The sequence below is a fragment of the Pseudorca crassidens genome, chromosome 2, assembly GCF_039906515.1.
Source record: "Pseudorca crassidens isolate mPseCra1 chromosome 2, mPseCra1.hap1, whole genome shotgun sequence".
Lineage (NCBI taxonomy): Eukaryota > Metazoa > Chordata > Mammalia > Artiodactyla > Delphinidae > Pseudorca > Pseudorca crassidens.
Window position 1 is genome coordinate 180,020,152 of NC_090297.1, and position 16,636 is coordinate 180,036,787.

General features: G+C 33.8%; 1 protein-coding gene across 25 annotated transcripts in view; it reads right to left on the reverse strand.

Annotated features, from left to right (window-relative positions):
* KCNT2 (potassium sodium-activated channel subfamily T member 2) overlaps window positions 1-16,636 on the reverse strand; it is a 372,254-nt gene that overhangs the window by 149,617 nt on the left and 206,001 nt on the right. For all 25 annotated transcript variants that reach the window (XR_010941497.1, XM_067729796.1, XM_067729784.1 and 22 more), the window contains one exon: window positions 4,884-4,992. Coding sequence is in view for 24 of the 25 variants with exons in the window: in XM_067729796.1 (XP_067585897.1) it covers window positions 4,884-4,992 (109 nt within the window). In the remaining variant the exon portion in view is untranslated. The remainder of the gene's footprint in view (window positions 1-4,883; window positions 4,993-16,636) is intronic.

A 16,636-nucleotide genomic window follows, 5' to 3' on the forward strand; every position in this document is an offset into this window, starting at 1 on the left:
ATGATGGGAATATGAGAGCAGCAATAAGTTTATAGATACAATTTGTAAATACTCAGGAGAAAAAGGAAAGGGAGTGTTTTGAAACAGCCTAAGTAAAACCTGATTATGGCATGGACAAGGGTTGTGTCTGTGGATAAGACTGAGATATTCAGGGAGTGGAACCATATACCACTTGATGGATTGGATACAAACAATGGAATAATGAAAGACTCATGGGTTTTGGGCTTGAGTTCTAAGTATTAATAGATGCTGCTGGGAAGAATGGGGGTGAAACAGATTTTAGGTCAGGGAAAATCAGTAACTATCTCTAGATATCTTAATTTTGAGACAGCTATTAGAAACCTAACAGGAGACACTGACTATTTATTTAGAGGAACAAGACAGGAGTTCATAGTGGATATTTGAGGGAGAGACTCAATTTTGGAAATCAAATAAATGGATGAGCTCCCATAAGGAAAAGGTATTCTAGGAAAAAAAGAAAATTCTTTTGAATTTTCTTCGTAGAATATCTTATGATATGTGGATAATGGCAATTTTATTTCTCTTTTTCCAATACTTATTCCTTTTATTTATTTTTGTAGTCTTAATGCATGCCTTAGGATTTCCAGGACAATGCTGAGTAAAAGTGGTTTTAGTAGGCATCCTTGTTTGTACATAATCTTAAAGACAGACTCTCAATATGTGACCACTAAATATTTGTTTTCCTCTAGGTTATTTTGTAGATAATCTGCCTTAGGTTAAGAAGTTCCTTACTTGTAGCTTCCTAGCATTTTATATTTTTCTGTTTTTAAAATTTTGAAGGGATGTTGAATTCTCTCTCAAATGCTTTTTTGTATCCATTGAAATAATAATAATATTTTCTTCTTTGAAATGATGATCTACTTCTAGAATAATTCCAACTTGGTGATGATACATTATTTTTTAAATACATTACTTTGCTAATATATTTTCTATAATTTTTCAACCATGTTAATCAACTAAATTGGTCTCTAATTATCATTTCCCATACTATGCTTAATGAGTTTTGTATCAAGGCCATAATCCCATACAATGAGTTAGGGAGACATCTTTCTTTTTCTGTTCTCTGGAAAACATGTGCAAACTGAAAATTATGTGCTCTTTGAATGTCTATAATAAGCTCTTTGTAAAGCTTCATGGGAAACCCTCAGTTACTTTTCCTGGAGACAAAGATAATACAGACTATTAGGAGGGTGAGACATAGGTATTCAAGATTCATGACAATCATCAATTTGATAGGTACTAATTACTAGTGGCTGATGTTCTTTTGAGTAACTTTTTTAATCATAACAACCCTATGGGATAGTTTCTCTTATTACCCTCACTGTACATATTGAAGAACTCAACCTTGAGAGATCAAGAAGCCTGAGATCATGCAGTCATTACATAATAGAACAAAGATTTGACTGAGGTCAGCCTCATTCCAGAATTTGCAATATATATCTATTCACTTTGACAAATTTATTATAAAAAAGGGCAAACTGCTGAAAATAAATACTGTTTTTCTATGAACCAATTTGTGTTTATTTTCTTCTTGAAAATTGTTGTGATTAAATTAATCAAATTATCTGTGAAGGGTATTTTTATTTTACTTGAATCATTACAATTTATACTTGGGCTCATATTCAGAAATCTTTTATTGTAACTATTATTTTCCTGAGGATTTTGTTCTTTCTAACTCTAGGCTCACTATGTTAACTTTCTCTCTTGTTGACATGAGTAAGAGCATATCTTTTCTATTGCTGAAATCATGTCCATATGGACTTTTCTTCTGTGAATCTGATCAAAATGTAGAAAATAATTGTATTTATAATTAATACTATAAAAATTCATATAATAATTGTTTTTATAATTAATACTATAATAATTCATTCAAATAATAGTGTAACAATTCCATAATTTACTTTAATGAATGCCTACAGTCTTTTTGTTCAGGAGAAAATGATCCATAAATTATATAAATGGTATATCTGCATAAAGTAATAGTTACTAGGTTGCTACATATGTTTTTGCTTTCTAATATTTTCCATACATGTCAGTTGACTTTTGAAGTTCTCCCTTTCATATTTTAAAAATGTGGATTTACTTTAAAAAAATACATCAATGATAGTCATGCTAGGAGTTCTATAATTTAGGGGACGTGAAGAAAGTAATTAAATAAATGGAAATAAAAATATATTTTATATCTTGTGATAATTGGAATCATGCTGTTTAATACTCATGAGACTACAAGGACAAAAATATAATATTACCAAGTAAATATGATTTAAGATTAAAGCAATTATTATTTTATTACAAACAGTATTCATTATCTATTGCTGTATAACAAATGACTCCAAAATTTAGTGGCTTAAAATAATCATTTCATTTCTCAACATTCTGTGGGTCAGCATGGATTTTTGGGTTGGTTGATGGGTGAGTTGGGAGCTAGGGAGGTGGGGTGCCAGGGATGGATGAGCCTCACTTTCCATGTGATTTTTCATCCTTGGAAAGACTAAATCGGGATTCTTCACAAGCAGTCTCTGGGTGGTGTTCCTATGAAAGGCAAGCAAAGGCTGGATGGCCTTTTAAGGCTTAGTTTCTAAAGTCACACAATGCCGCTTTTGTCACAGTGCATTGGTCAAAGCCAAGTGACAGGACAACCCATACTCAAAGGGTGGAGAAATAGATTACACCTCCTCATGGAAGAAGCCGCAACGTGGAATCACAACAGGACACAGACACAGGGAGCATGGCTCATTGGAAGCCATTATTTTAACAACCTACCACACCAACGAAATGACAGCTTGATATACTGCCTTTTGAAAGGTTAAGTCCATAATCTTTTTAACCTCATGCTGAGATATAAAGCACATTATATTGGTTTGAGAGTCTCATACATCACCCCAAACTGTTTCTTATGACATTTTAATGAAACCAGGGTGCTTTCATCTTTTCATATTATAAAAAGAGTTCCTCTGAGATGTTTTAATCTCAGCCATAAAAGAATACAGACATTATTAAAACGAATTTCAGCAGATGCCATAAATGAGAAATAATGAGATAAACTATTGGGATAGAATTTTAAAACTGTTCATTTTGATGGATTTATCGAAATAACAGCAAAATAAGAATGTGAAAGAATCAATTCAAATCATTTTGTAAAATGATTTGTTTGTAAAATAGACAATTCCAGTGAGTTTGGTCTGTTGTGAGCACATCAATGGCTTGCTAAAGGGAGAAAAACTAAAATCTGCTCTGAATTTTAGTTATAGCACATTCAAAAGTAAAAATTGTTTTCCCAAACGACATATTGTTTTAAGATCCACATTCAATATTCATTTATTGAAGACCTAATATGTTTCAGATATTATTTATTTAATCCTTACTGCTAATTCTAAACAATGGAATAGAGACATTATATTATTATGGTCATTTAACAAGAGAAAAATATAGGAGCAAAAATACTAATATGTTGAGCTAAATCTTAAATGTTGGCACTCAAAGTTAAATATATTTTTAAGAACTTTAGTGCTGTGCCATTACTATCTTCCTAAAAATTTTATCATAGCAAGTCATTATGAGGTATGAAGATTTCGCAAAATATTCCTTTTCCTAAATAATATTAAAAATAAGGCAGCTTAGTTACAAACTTTTTTTAGATAAATAATTGGCACTTCTTGAATGTTAATAACAAATGTAACTGGCCAAGAATGGAATACTTTACATGTATTTTTCCATTCAATTTCAAAAGACTGTCTACAAAGGAGGTACTGTTACTTTTAATTTTCGGTTTAGGAAACAGGCTTAAAGAAACCCTGGCACCATCTAAACCATTTAAATTCACAGAGACCATTTAAATTCTCAGAATCTTTGGTTAGTACTTTAAAAAAATCTTCAAAACAGATTGTAAAATGCTGCCAAAGTTGAGAGTCATTGCTTTAAGTTGTTTCCTATACTTTTTTAGAAAAAAGTGATGTCATTAGCAGCAAGGTTAAAAGATAAGAGTCAGAGAAAATTGAATAGCAATAATTTCATGATTCTCATCATTATTTTAAAATTTCTTAGTGTTTATAATGTTTCTTTTAAATATCATATGCTAATAGGTAAGCATTTTAAGGTATGTGAATACATCTTCTGAAGGACATACATTTTGCAAATGCATACTTAAAATGATTTACATTTTAACGATTTTTGAAGGTTTAGACCATTAAGGTGAAATTTTATAAAAATGGTTCTTATATTTGAAAAAAAAGTATATAAATTACTGCCTGGATCAAAATCAATTCCTACAGAAGCACTTAAGAAAAAAATAAAGTACCATTTTACTGTTCAATTTTCTAACAGTTTAAAGTATAATGTCTTGTGGATAATTATTTTAAAAGCAGCGCCTGAATGAAAAATTCACATGTATCTTGTTCTTGAATTGTTTTCAAAATCCACCCCCAAATTAAGTCTATTTAAAATCCTTGAATATATTATATTATTCTATTCCGTGGTAAGTTTATATATTTATAAAATGATCTATAGCAAAGTATTGTCTATCTATATGTAAACATAAGTATAAATTAGTACGTATAACATTTGAAACCTGTGTCTATATTATGTACTCAACTAATCACGGCTAATCTATTCAAGCTTACTAATGTATCCAGCAAGTTCGGTTACTAAAATCACCAAATTATATAAAAAAGTAAAAATTCACCACAAAAATTCACATTTTAAAGTGAATAAATCCTCATAACAAGTAGATGATAAAAAGGAAATTCTTCTGTTCTACAGAAACATGAATGTAATAAGTTACCACTAACTTCAGAGACATAACTCTTACAATCAAAATGGGAATTTGAGGCAATTCAAAGGATCTCATTCAAGGCCAAACTTACCAGCAAATTTGATATGGAATTTATTTTCAGGCTTTAAGATCTGGACATACAAAGGGCAATTTGGAGCAAAATCTTTTACAGCCCATGCTCTCAAAATTGTTTGGTGGTCCTGAAATGATAAAAATCAAAATATCATGAGATAAATTGAAAATTTTATAATATATTAAGTAAAAATCATCAGTCAGTGTGTGAAATGGTCATATCTACAGTTTAAAATTAAGCATATGAAATCATTCTTTGTGAGGTCTTACTATTAAAGATAGTTATTATTTCTATAAAAGAGATCAACAATACCTAATTCAATCAGCAGTAATTATCAACACTTAGGAAATTAGCAGAGATTAAGAGGGAAGTCTCTTGACAAGCTTAAAAGTAATTTTCCCAGAAAATACTGGAGGGGCAGAAACCTTCAGAAATGCAGCACAACTGTTAGTTTGTAATAACAGTTTCCATGGAAAAAAAATATGGACATAAAATAATTTTAACATAATTAGAAAGACTGGTAAAAGGGGAATGACTGCAGTGACTATTTGTGAGGAGAACACATTAGTTTACTTTTTATATGACAGTAAAGATAAAAGGATTTTGACTGTGTGTGTGTGTTGGAAGACCAATAACGTTCAGATATTAAAAAAATAACAGAAAAAAGATCTTTTAAAAAAGATGCTAAGACTGAGAACGACAGTGAAAATCATACTTACCATGAAATTTTACACATAGTGTCACCCTATAAATTATTACTTAATTAACTGAATAAATCAAAGCAAATTACAGCTGTCCCTCAGTTTCCCGGACTCTCCGTGGACAATAAAATACAAGGATGCTCAAGTCCCTCATATAAAATGGCATAGTACTGGGGGCTTCCCTGACGGCACAGTGCTTAAGAATCTGCCTGCCAATGCAGGGGACACAGGTTCAATCCCTGTTCTGGGAAGATCCCACAGGCTGCGGAGCAACTAAGCCTGCGAGCCACAACTACTGAGCCCATGTGCCACAACTACTGAAGCCCATTTGCCTAGAGCCCGTGCTCTGCAACAAGAGAAGGCACCACAATGAGAAGCCTGCGCACCGCAATGAAGAGTAACCCCTGCTCACCGCAACTAGAGACAGCCCGCAGGCAGCAACAGACCCAACGCAGCCAAAAATAAATAAATACAATAAATAAATTTATTAAAAAAATAAAATGGCATAGTATTTGCATATAACCTATGTACCTCCTCCCATATACTTTGAATCATCTCTAGATTATTATAATATTTAATACAATGTAAATATGATGTTAATAGTTGCTGGCAGGCAGTAAATTCAAATTTTACTGTTTGAAAATTTCTGGCATTTTTTTTCAAATATTTTTGATCCACAGTTGGTTGAATCTGAGGATGCAAAACCCTCAGATACAAAGGGACAACTGTATTGGAGAAATTTGCTACTCAGCTACATTTATTTTATTTATTTACTTTTTTATCAAAGTATAGTTGATATACAACATTATATAAGTTACAGGCGTGCAATATAGTGATTCACAATTTTTAAAGGTTATACTCCATCTATAGTTATTATAAAACATTGGCTATATTCCCTGTGTTGTACAGCTTATCTGTACATAATAGTTTGTACCTCTTAATCCCCTACCCCAATATTGCCCTCCCTCTCCCCCTCTCCCCACTGGTAACCACTAGGTTTGTTCTCAATAAATGGTAGTCTGTTTCTTTTTTGTTATATTCACTAGTTTGTTGTATTATTTAGATTCCACATATAATGATACCATACAGCATTTGTCTTTGTCTGACTTATTTCACTGAGTATAATACCCTCCAAGTCCATCCATGTTGCTGCAAATGGCAAATTTTCATTATTTTTTATGGCTGAGTAATATTCCATCGTATATATGTACCACATCTTCTTTATCTTTTCATCTGTTGATGGACACTTAGGTTGCTTCTATATCTTTGCAATTGTAAATAATGCTCCTATGAACAGTGGGGTGCATGTATCATTTTGAATTAGTGTTTTAGTTTTTTTTTCAGATACATAAGCAGGAGTGGAACTGCTGGGTCATACGGTAGTTCTATTTTTAGTTTTTTGAGAAACTTCCATACTGTTTTCCACAGTGGCTGCACCAATTTACTTTCCCACCAAGAGTATACGAGCATTCCCTTTTTTCCACATCCTCACCAACATTTATTATTTTTGTTCTCTTTGATAACAGCTATTCTGACAGGTGTGGGTGATATCTCATTGTGGTTTTGATTTGCATTTCCCTGATGATTAGTGATACTGAGCATATTTTCATGTTCCTGATGGCTATCTGCATGTCCTCTAGCCACAAAAATCAGACAAGAAAACAAAATAAAAGAACTCCAGATTGCAAAGGAAGAAGTAAAACTGTCACTGTTTGCAGATAACATGATACTATACATAGAAAATCCTAAAGATGCCACCAGAAAACTACTAGCGTTCATTGGTGAATTTGGTAAAATTGCAGGATACAAAATTAATATACAGAAATCTGTTGCTTTTCTATACACTAACAACAAAATTTCAGGGAGAGAAATTAAGGAAATAATCCCATTTACCATCGCATCAAAAGGAATAAAATATCTAGGGATGAGGAGGTAAAAGACCTGTACTCTGAAAACTATAAGACATTGATGAAAGAAACTGAAGACCACACAAACGGATGGAAAGATATATTGTGTTCTTGGACTGGAAGAATTAATATTGTTAAAATGACCATACTCACCAAAGTAATCTACAGATTCACTGCAATCCTTATCAAAATACCAATGGCATTTTTAACATATCTAGAATAAATAACCTTAATATTTGTATGGAAACACAAATGACCCCAAATGTCCAAAACTGTCTTGAGAAAGAAGAATAGAACTGGAGGAATCACACTCCCTGACTTCAGACTATACTACAAAGCTAATCAAAACAGTATGGTACTGGCACAAAAACAGACACATAGATCAATGGAACAGAATAGAGAGCCCAGAAATAAACTCACATATGTATGGTCAATTAATCTACAACAGAGGAGACAAGAATATACAATGGATAAAAGACAGTCTCTTCAATAAGTGGTGCTGGGAAAACTGGACAGTTACATGTAAAAGAATGAAATTAGAACACTTCCTAACACCATACACAAAAATAAGCTCAAAATGGATTAAAGACCTAACTGTAAGACCAGAAACCATAACACTCCTAGAGGAAAACATAGGCAGAGTACTCTTTGACATAAATTGTAGCAATATTTTTTTGGATCCATCTCCTAAAGCAAAGGAAATAAAAGCAAAGATAAACAAATGGGACCTAGTTAAACTTAAAAGATTTTGCACAGCAAAGGAAACCATCAGCAAAGCGAAAAGACAATATACAGAAAGGGAGAAAATATTTGCAAATGATATGACCCAAAAGGGTTAATATCCAAAATATATAAGCAGTTCACTCAACATCAAAAACCAAACAACCTGAATAAAAAATGGACAGAAGACCTGAATAGGTATTTTTCCAAAGAGGACATGCAGATAACTAATACATTTCAACAAAGAAAGCAAAAATATGTTCTACTGTAGCACTGTCCATGCAATAGCCACTAGCCAAATGTGACTGTTTAAACTTAAATTTAATAAAATTAATTAAAATTAAGAATTCAATTCTTTATCACACTAGCTACATGTCAAGAGTTCAAAGCAACATGCAGCAAATTCAAAACTGTATTGGATAGTGGAGATATAGAATATAGAGCATTTTCATCATCACAGAAAGTTTTATCTGACAATACTATTAAGGAAAAGGAGGATTAAAAATATAGGTAGATCTGAGGGACTACAGTGCAGAAAGAAGAAACTGTTGTCAATGGTTTGTAACTTTAAGTTGCATGAAAGTTAATGAAGAGTAAACCAGAATTCTTTACGTGAACAGTGTGTGTCTTCCAAAACATAACAACGAGCCTAATATGGTGTGATAGTTAATTTTATGTATCAACTTGACCAGGTCACAGGGCGCCCAGGTATTTGCTTAAACATTGCTCTGGCTGACTGGGAAATACCAGAATATGGAGAGGCAGAGAAGAGAAACCACAGACTGTGTGTAAAAATTTACACAACATTGGCTGACCCCTGAACCGTACATGCATGGGGCTGAATAAAAGCAATCTGAACTAAGACTTGAATCACTGCCAACTGCAAGGGTGATACTGAGTTGGATCAAATTAACTGCTTTCTAAAACAAGAACATCAATACTCTTGGAGGAATACAAGAGAATCCAAGGCTTCGCCACAAAGCACTATAAACAGAAAACAAAGCAAAATTACTGAATATATGAAGTGGCAGAAAAATGTGACCTATTTTCATTGGAAACAAACAAATAAAACAATACCCAATAGCTGCTAGCCTCTAGATGATCTAGATGTTAAAATTATCAGACAAGGATTAAAGCAGCTCCTATAACTAAGATCAGCGAGGTAAAGGAAAATAATGCTTGTAATAAACAGAGAAAAAAAAATCAGTAGAGTACTAGAAAATACTTTAAAAATTAAATAGAAAACTAAAATATCTGAAAAATATTCACTGGATGGACTTTGAGATAGAATGGAAATGACAGAGGAAAGAGTCAGTGAACTTGATCACAGATCAATAGAATTTATCCAGTTTGAAAAACAAAGAAAATAGGAATGGAAAAAGGAACAGAGTTCAGGGACTTTTGGAGCAAATGTGAAAACATCTTAAGTAATGTAATTGGACTCCCAGGAAAGAAACAAAAGATAAATTAAAGCAGAAAATTATCTGAAGAAATAATGGTCAGAAACCTCCCAGTTTTATGAAAGACACAAATTTACAAGTTTAAGGAGTTCAGCAAATCCCAACTTATGTACACAAAATGATAACCACACCTAAGCACATTGTAGTCAAACTGTTGAAAACCGAAGATAAAGATACTATCTCAAAAGCAGCCAAAGAAAAACAGTCATAAGACCAAGGACTCTCATCGAAATCATGGAAACCGGGTGACAATGAAACAATAGCCTGAAGTTCAGAATGATGAGGAAACAAAACAAAAACTTGTGAAATCAGCATTTTATATATAGAGAAAAATCCTTCAAAGAGGTGAAATAAAGGACTTTTTCAATAATAAAATCTAACAAAATGTGCTGCCATCAAAATCATACTACAAGAAAAGTGTAAGAAACTCCTTCAACAGGGAAAGTTAGAACTTCAGAAACCAAAGAAGAGTATTAGAAATGGTTACCATTAGAATGAAGAGAAAAGACTATTTTCCTCTTAATTTCTTAAAAATATATGTCTGTCTAAAGCAAAATTTATAGAATTGTCTGTGGGGTTTCAAATTTATAAAGATAACTGACATCTGACAATTACAGCATAAAGGAGAGCAGAAGAGGAATAAAAGCAAAGTATCTCATTTTAAAAAGTGGTATAATATTAACATGAATTAGACTATAAAAAGTTAGTGAAGTGTATTGTAGTCCCTAGAACAGTCACTAAAAAATATTCAAAAGGTATTTCTAAAAAGCCAATAAGTATATTAAACTCAAATTCCAAAAAAAATTCAAATAATTTTTAAAAAGTAGAAAAGAGGAAACAGGGGAACAAAAATCAGTGGGAAAAAATAGAAAACAATTTAGAGTTACAACCAACCACAAGAATGATTATATTAAACGTTAATGGACTAAACATACTGAAACATAAAGAATATCAAAAGGACAAAAGAAGTAAGACCCAACTATGAGCTATTAAGAAGAGATGCATTTTAAATATAAAGTTACTGATAGGATAAATGAAGTAGATAATAACAAGAAAACAAACGACACAATTTAAAAATGGGCAAAAGATCTGAACAGACATCTCATCAAAAGCATGCACAGATGACACACAAGCATATGGAAAGATGCTCAACATATTATGTTGTTAGGAATTGCAAGTTAAAACAACAATGAAATACCACAACACACCTACTAGAATGACTAAAATCTAAAACAGTGACAACACCAAATACTGGTGAGGCTGTGGAGCAGTAGAAGTCTCATTCATTGCTGGTGGGAATGCAAGATGGCACAGGCACTCTGGAAGAGAGTCTGTAGTTCGCAGCAGCACTATTTACAAAAGCCAAGGTGTGGAAGCAACCTAAATGTCCACTGACAGATGAATGTATAAGGAAGATAGGGCATTTTTTATATATAACCACAAGTCTATTCTCTATGTCATCAAGTCTGTATATGTATATATATATATATATATATATATATATATATATATATATATATATATATATAGTGGGAATTTGGGGTTAGCAGATGCAAACTACTATATATAGAATGGATAAACAAAGCAATATATAGCACAGGGAACTATATTCTATATCCTGTGATAAACCATAATGGAAAAGAATATAAAAAAGAATGTATATATATATATGTGTAACTGAATCACTTTGCTGTACAGCAGAAATTAACACAACATTGTGAATCAATAAATACCTCAATAAAAAACGATGTGGTATATATATACACAATACAGTATTACTCAGCCATAAAAATGAATGAAATAATGCCATTTGAAGCAACATGGATGGACCTAGATATTATCAGACTAAGTGAAGTAAGTCAGACAGAGAAAGACAAATATCATATGACGTCACTTATAGGTGCAATCTAAAAGTATCATACAAATGAACTTATTTACAAAACAGAAATAGACTCACAGACATAGGAAACAAACTTATGGTTAACAAAGGGCATAGCAGGGGGAGGGGAGAGAGAAATTAGGAGTTTGGGATTAACATATACACACTATTATATATAAGCTAGATAAACAGCAAGGACCTACTGCATAGCACAGAGAACTATATTCATTATCTTGTAATAACCTACAATGAAAAAGAATCTGAAAAAGAATATATATATGTATATGTGTATATACATATATGTGCATACATATGTATGTATGTATAACTGAATCACTTTGCTGTATGCCTGAAACATTGGCTTTCATTACTCTCAGCATCAAGTCCAAACTTCTTAACAAGACGTGCAAGACCGTTTACTCAACTGTCCCCAAACTACTTCCCCAGCCTTTGGACTCTTTATTCCAGTGAGAAGGCATTCTCCCCTCCTGAGACTCCAGGATTTCCCACATGGAACAATTTACCTGGAACCATTTGTCATTCACTCTAGGAAGTCCTTTCTTCGGACTGAAGTCCACGGTACTTGTTCCCACTGTATTCTGTCTCTGCCTGATCATACCATTAACCCCACATATTTTTTTTCGAGTTTATCCCCACTAAACTATGAGTGCCATGAAGTCAAGGGCCATGTCTATATTTTACTCACCCTAAGCACAACCCTAGCACCTAGCTTTCATTTGTATTTCACAGATGAATAAGAAAAACAATATTTATTTCATAGGGATATTGTGAGCATTCAGTGAAATAATATAAAGACCAGCAGACACATAGAAAGCATTTAGCAAATATTTCAGTTCAGCAGATAGATGGGATGAAGTACCTATCGTAAAGGCCCAGAAGCCTTCTTTATTTTATTCATGCACAGTGCCCTACCAAGATATAAGCAACATCTATGATCCTGTGAGCGATGCATTGAGAAAAAGATCAGTACACTACGGCATAAATTTCACATAAGGAACAGAAAATAAATATTTCCTACTACAGGTAATAAAATTGGAACAGAAACAAGATTTTTAATTCATTCTTCTAAAAGAAGAGGACGATATTAATTTTTTTAACTTTCCTTGCTGACAAACTAATCTTCAAAAAAGATACTCTATTTAATTTTAACCAAAAAGTAAAAGTGCCAACTGTACCAACTTTGGAATAAGCAACCTATGATAATAAAGGAAGGTAGCATAGGGTATGTTTAGGGCACCCTAGTGTCCATTGCTACTGTGAAAACAGAACATTTCACCTATATTCAGTTCACCTAAAAATCAAATTGACTAAAATGTCTTCATAAAATTCAACTTTAATAATTTGAAGCATGTAAAAATTATCGTTGGCATGTTAAGGACCTAAAATAAATCACTATATATACTGCAGGTATTTTTTTTTAATGGAACTCCAAATGACCATCAAGGAATTGAGACATTTCAAGTGAAATTTTATACATGGATTGTTTCCCTCTCCTCCATAAGAATTTGTAATTTTCATTACAGTCTCAAACAGAGTCTGTGACCCAGAGAATGGTAAGACATTGGTCTGGTCAAAGGTCAAAGGTCACTTTCAACCCAATTTTCAATTTATAAAATACATCTGTAGCCCTTAGAAATGATAGACTTATTTTTTTACATTCTGAGTATGTTTTGCTAATTTATCTATTGGATACTTTGGTAAGATGACACTAATTTATAAATTAAAACTGAATTATGAAACTTAATATTTGAAAATAAATATTTATAGACAACTGAACAAAGACAAAACATTTATACAAGAGAGAGTAAAAAGTCTTGCCACAGACTGGATAACAAATCTTTCCTAGAAACACTCAAATGTGTTGTTTTATAAAAAATTCTGGTTAAATATAATCCTTGCCCAGAGAACAATTTACACACAGAAAAGCTTGTAAAGAGTTTGCATTAGATTAGACTCAAAAGCACCTGAGTATATAGATCTGTTTTATTCACATTTAGGTTGTCATAAATTATAAGGTAAGATTACATATATAGATATCTATAATGTAAGGGATGAAATGCAATTCTGATACAAAGTACCTATAACATATATCATCTATAATTAGTTGGTCTAACTTTATGACTGAATTTAAAAACTACAAGATTTCATTGTAGTTAATTATAATTTATATCTTTGGAGAAGCAGGCTTCAAATTTGATATATACTTATTATAAATACAAAAGTAATTCAGAATGTTCTGAAATAAAATACTTGAAAACAAAACATATAACCAAAACCCTTAAGATACAAAAACATTAAAATACATTGCTGCCTTTTAGACTAAGAAACTATTAGAAAGCAAATGATCAGGCCATCTAGTTTTAGTCAAACACCTATAGGCTCAGCAGTAACTTGGTCTTCAAAAATAATCTGCACCACAGGCAAGAATAATTAAAGAAGCTTTAGTCTTGCATTCTGGACCTTGGTATCAAAACTCATAGAGCTGTTAGCATACTTTTATCTCCCTGCCATGTTTAAACAGAACAGTTTTTACATTATGTCTGGGACCTGCTAAAGAGAAAAACCCCAGGCCCAAAATGGCATCACTTGTGCTAAAGTCCATGATACCAACCTTAGATTTAATACCTAACCTGCATTTTTGACCTTTACCAGAAGTGTAATCTTAATCAGTTTGGAAATTTCTGGTCAGCACCAGTGAGGTAAGATGTCATGTGGGCCCTTCTCCAACCCCACCAGAGGAAGAAGAGGTAATCTGCAAGGTAAACCCCTTGCTGATCTCCTGGCCCCAAATATCCCTTTCTTTCTTTTGTAATGACTTCCTGGATCCATCCTCCTTTCTATAAAATCCTTCCATTTTCTACCACTCCTCAGAGCTCCCTTCTACTTGTTAGATGGGATGCTGCCTGATTCATGGATCACCTATTAAAGCCAATTAGATCTTCAAATGTACTGGGTTGTATTTTGCTTTTTGACAGACTGAAAAATTATTTTGGATTCCAGTTTTAAGATTACTTGTACTCCCTTGCTCTTGACAATGACTTCTCAGGGATTGTAATCCTACCTTTGATTTCTGAGAGTATACTAATTCTCACAGATATGTACTGGCAAAAACCTGACTGCCTGTCTGAATTTCTAGATATAACGTATTCTTAGAATGTTACTGGACATTTTGGGACTGAGAAGCAAGTCAACTATAGTCAGTTCACATGTTTACCTTCTCTTTCCTATACAGAATCTATTTTGGACTGTGCTTCTCAGAGCTGAAATCCTATACTGTTTTCTAGTGCTTGTTGGTCTGAGTTCCAGCCACTTATTCAAAGCCCTACATAGTGCCTCTGGCTTATTTAAATCCTCTCCCAGGTTCTGGAGGAATCCACCCTGAACACCAAATCCAACTCCAGACTGTAACTGAAGTCCAGTGATGATCTGTCAAGAATTTACCAAAAGGTATTTCTGGACAGATTAAAACACAAATAACCACAGTTTAAAATTCTGTGATTTTATGAATTGGTAAGAAAGGTCTTTTTGAGAACAGGTTAACCATTAGATTGAATAAAAAGCAAAATAAAATTGCAAAACCTCTCTAAAGAATTTAAGGTACGTTTAACTAGGGAATAAAATAATAGAATGATTACGTACTACAGTGTTGTTTTGTTTTGTTTTTTTGCAGTACGCGGGCCTCTCACTGTTGTGGCCCCTCCCGTTGCGGAGCACAGGCTCCAGACGCACAGGCTCAGCGGCCATGGCTCACGGGCCCCAGCCGCTCCGCGGCATAGTCGGATCTTCCCGGACCGGGCACGAACCCGTGTCCCCTGCAATGGCAGGTGGACTCTCAACCACTGCGCCACCAGGGAAGCCCCTATTACAGTGTTTTAATGCCCCAAATGGATCTGCTTAAAACAAAACAAACTTAAAAAAAAAAAAAAGTTTAAATTGTGAACGGTAGCAGAATATGCTAACCAAAATACGCCTCTTTAGCATAAGGATTATTTTGAGCTGATTATTTTTGAGAAAAAGCAGACACAGGAGGAGTTCTTAAATAAGAGTAGAATTTATCCTTTTGTAAGGGCAATTTATATTCAAAAGGGAAATCTCCATTTTTAAGGATATCTCTCTCTTTGTACCAGGAAGGATGACTATAAATCACAAGAAACTCTATATCAGTAAGGAAGGCACCAGACTTAAATCTGCATGACAACCTTACGGTACCTTTCCTGATAACCTCCCATAGCTAGCCTCCCCTCTCCCAGCTCCTTTCTTTTGTCTTTAGTTGAAGATAGTATTTGAGGTGGTGGCTTGGACCCTTTGGGGGAGTTTTACTCAGTCTTCCTAGGTATCGCCCAGGTACACGTGAGTTTACTAAGCTTCGGTTTGTTTTTCTCTCCTTAAGCAGTCTTCTATTACAGGGGTTCTCAGCCACGGAAGGTACTGAGAGAATGTTAAGGGAAGATTATTTTTCTTCCCCTGCAATTGCACACATTTTATTTCAGTTCTTTTCTCGCGCTCTCTGAAAGGGTCATCTAGGGAAATTACTGTCTGAGCGCTCAATGATTATTTGCATTCTACTCTAAGATCCCATATATTCCAAAATGCATGTAATAATCAGAAAAAAAAAATCTTTGACATTTAAGAGGAAAGCTAGGGCTTCCCTGGTGGCGCAGTGGTTAAGAATCCGCCTGCCAATGCAGGGGACATGGGCTCAAGCCCTGGTCCCGGAAGATCCCACATGCTGTGGAGCAACTAAGCCCATGAGCCACAACTACTGAGCCTGCACTCTAGAGCCCGTGAGCCACAACTACTGAAGCCCGCGCGCCTAGAGCCCGTGCTCCGCAACAAGAGAAGCCACCGCAATGAGAAGCCCGCGCACCGCAGCGAAGGGTAACCCCTGCTCACCGCAACGAGAGAAAGCCCGCGCCCAGCAATGAAGACCCAACGCGGCAAAAAAAATATTTTTAATAAAATTAATTAATTTAAAAAAAAAGGGAAAGCTAACCATATGGTCTAAGATACAACTTTTTCTGAGACTTAGAATACCAAGTCTTTGGAGTTGGATGACCAAGATGGCCTTAAAGTTCCCCAGGCT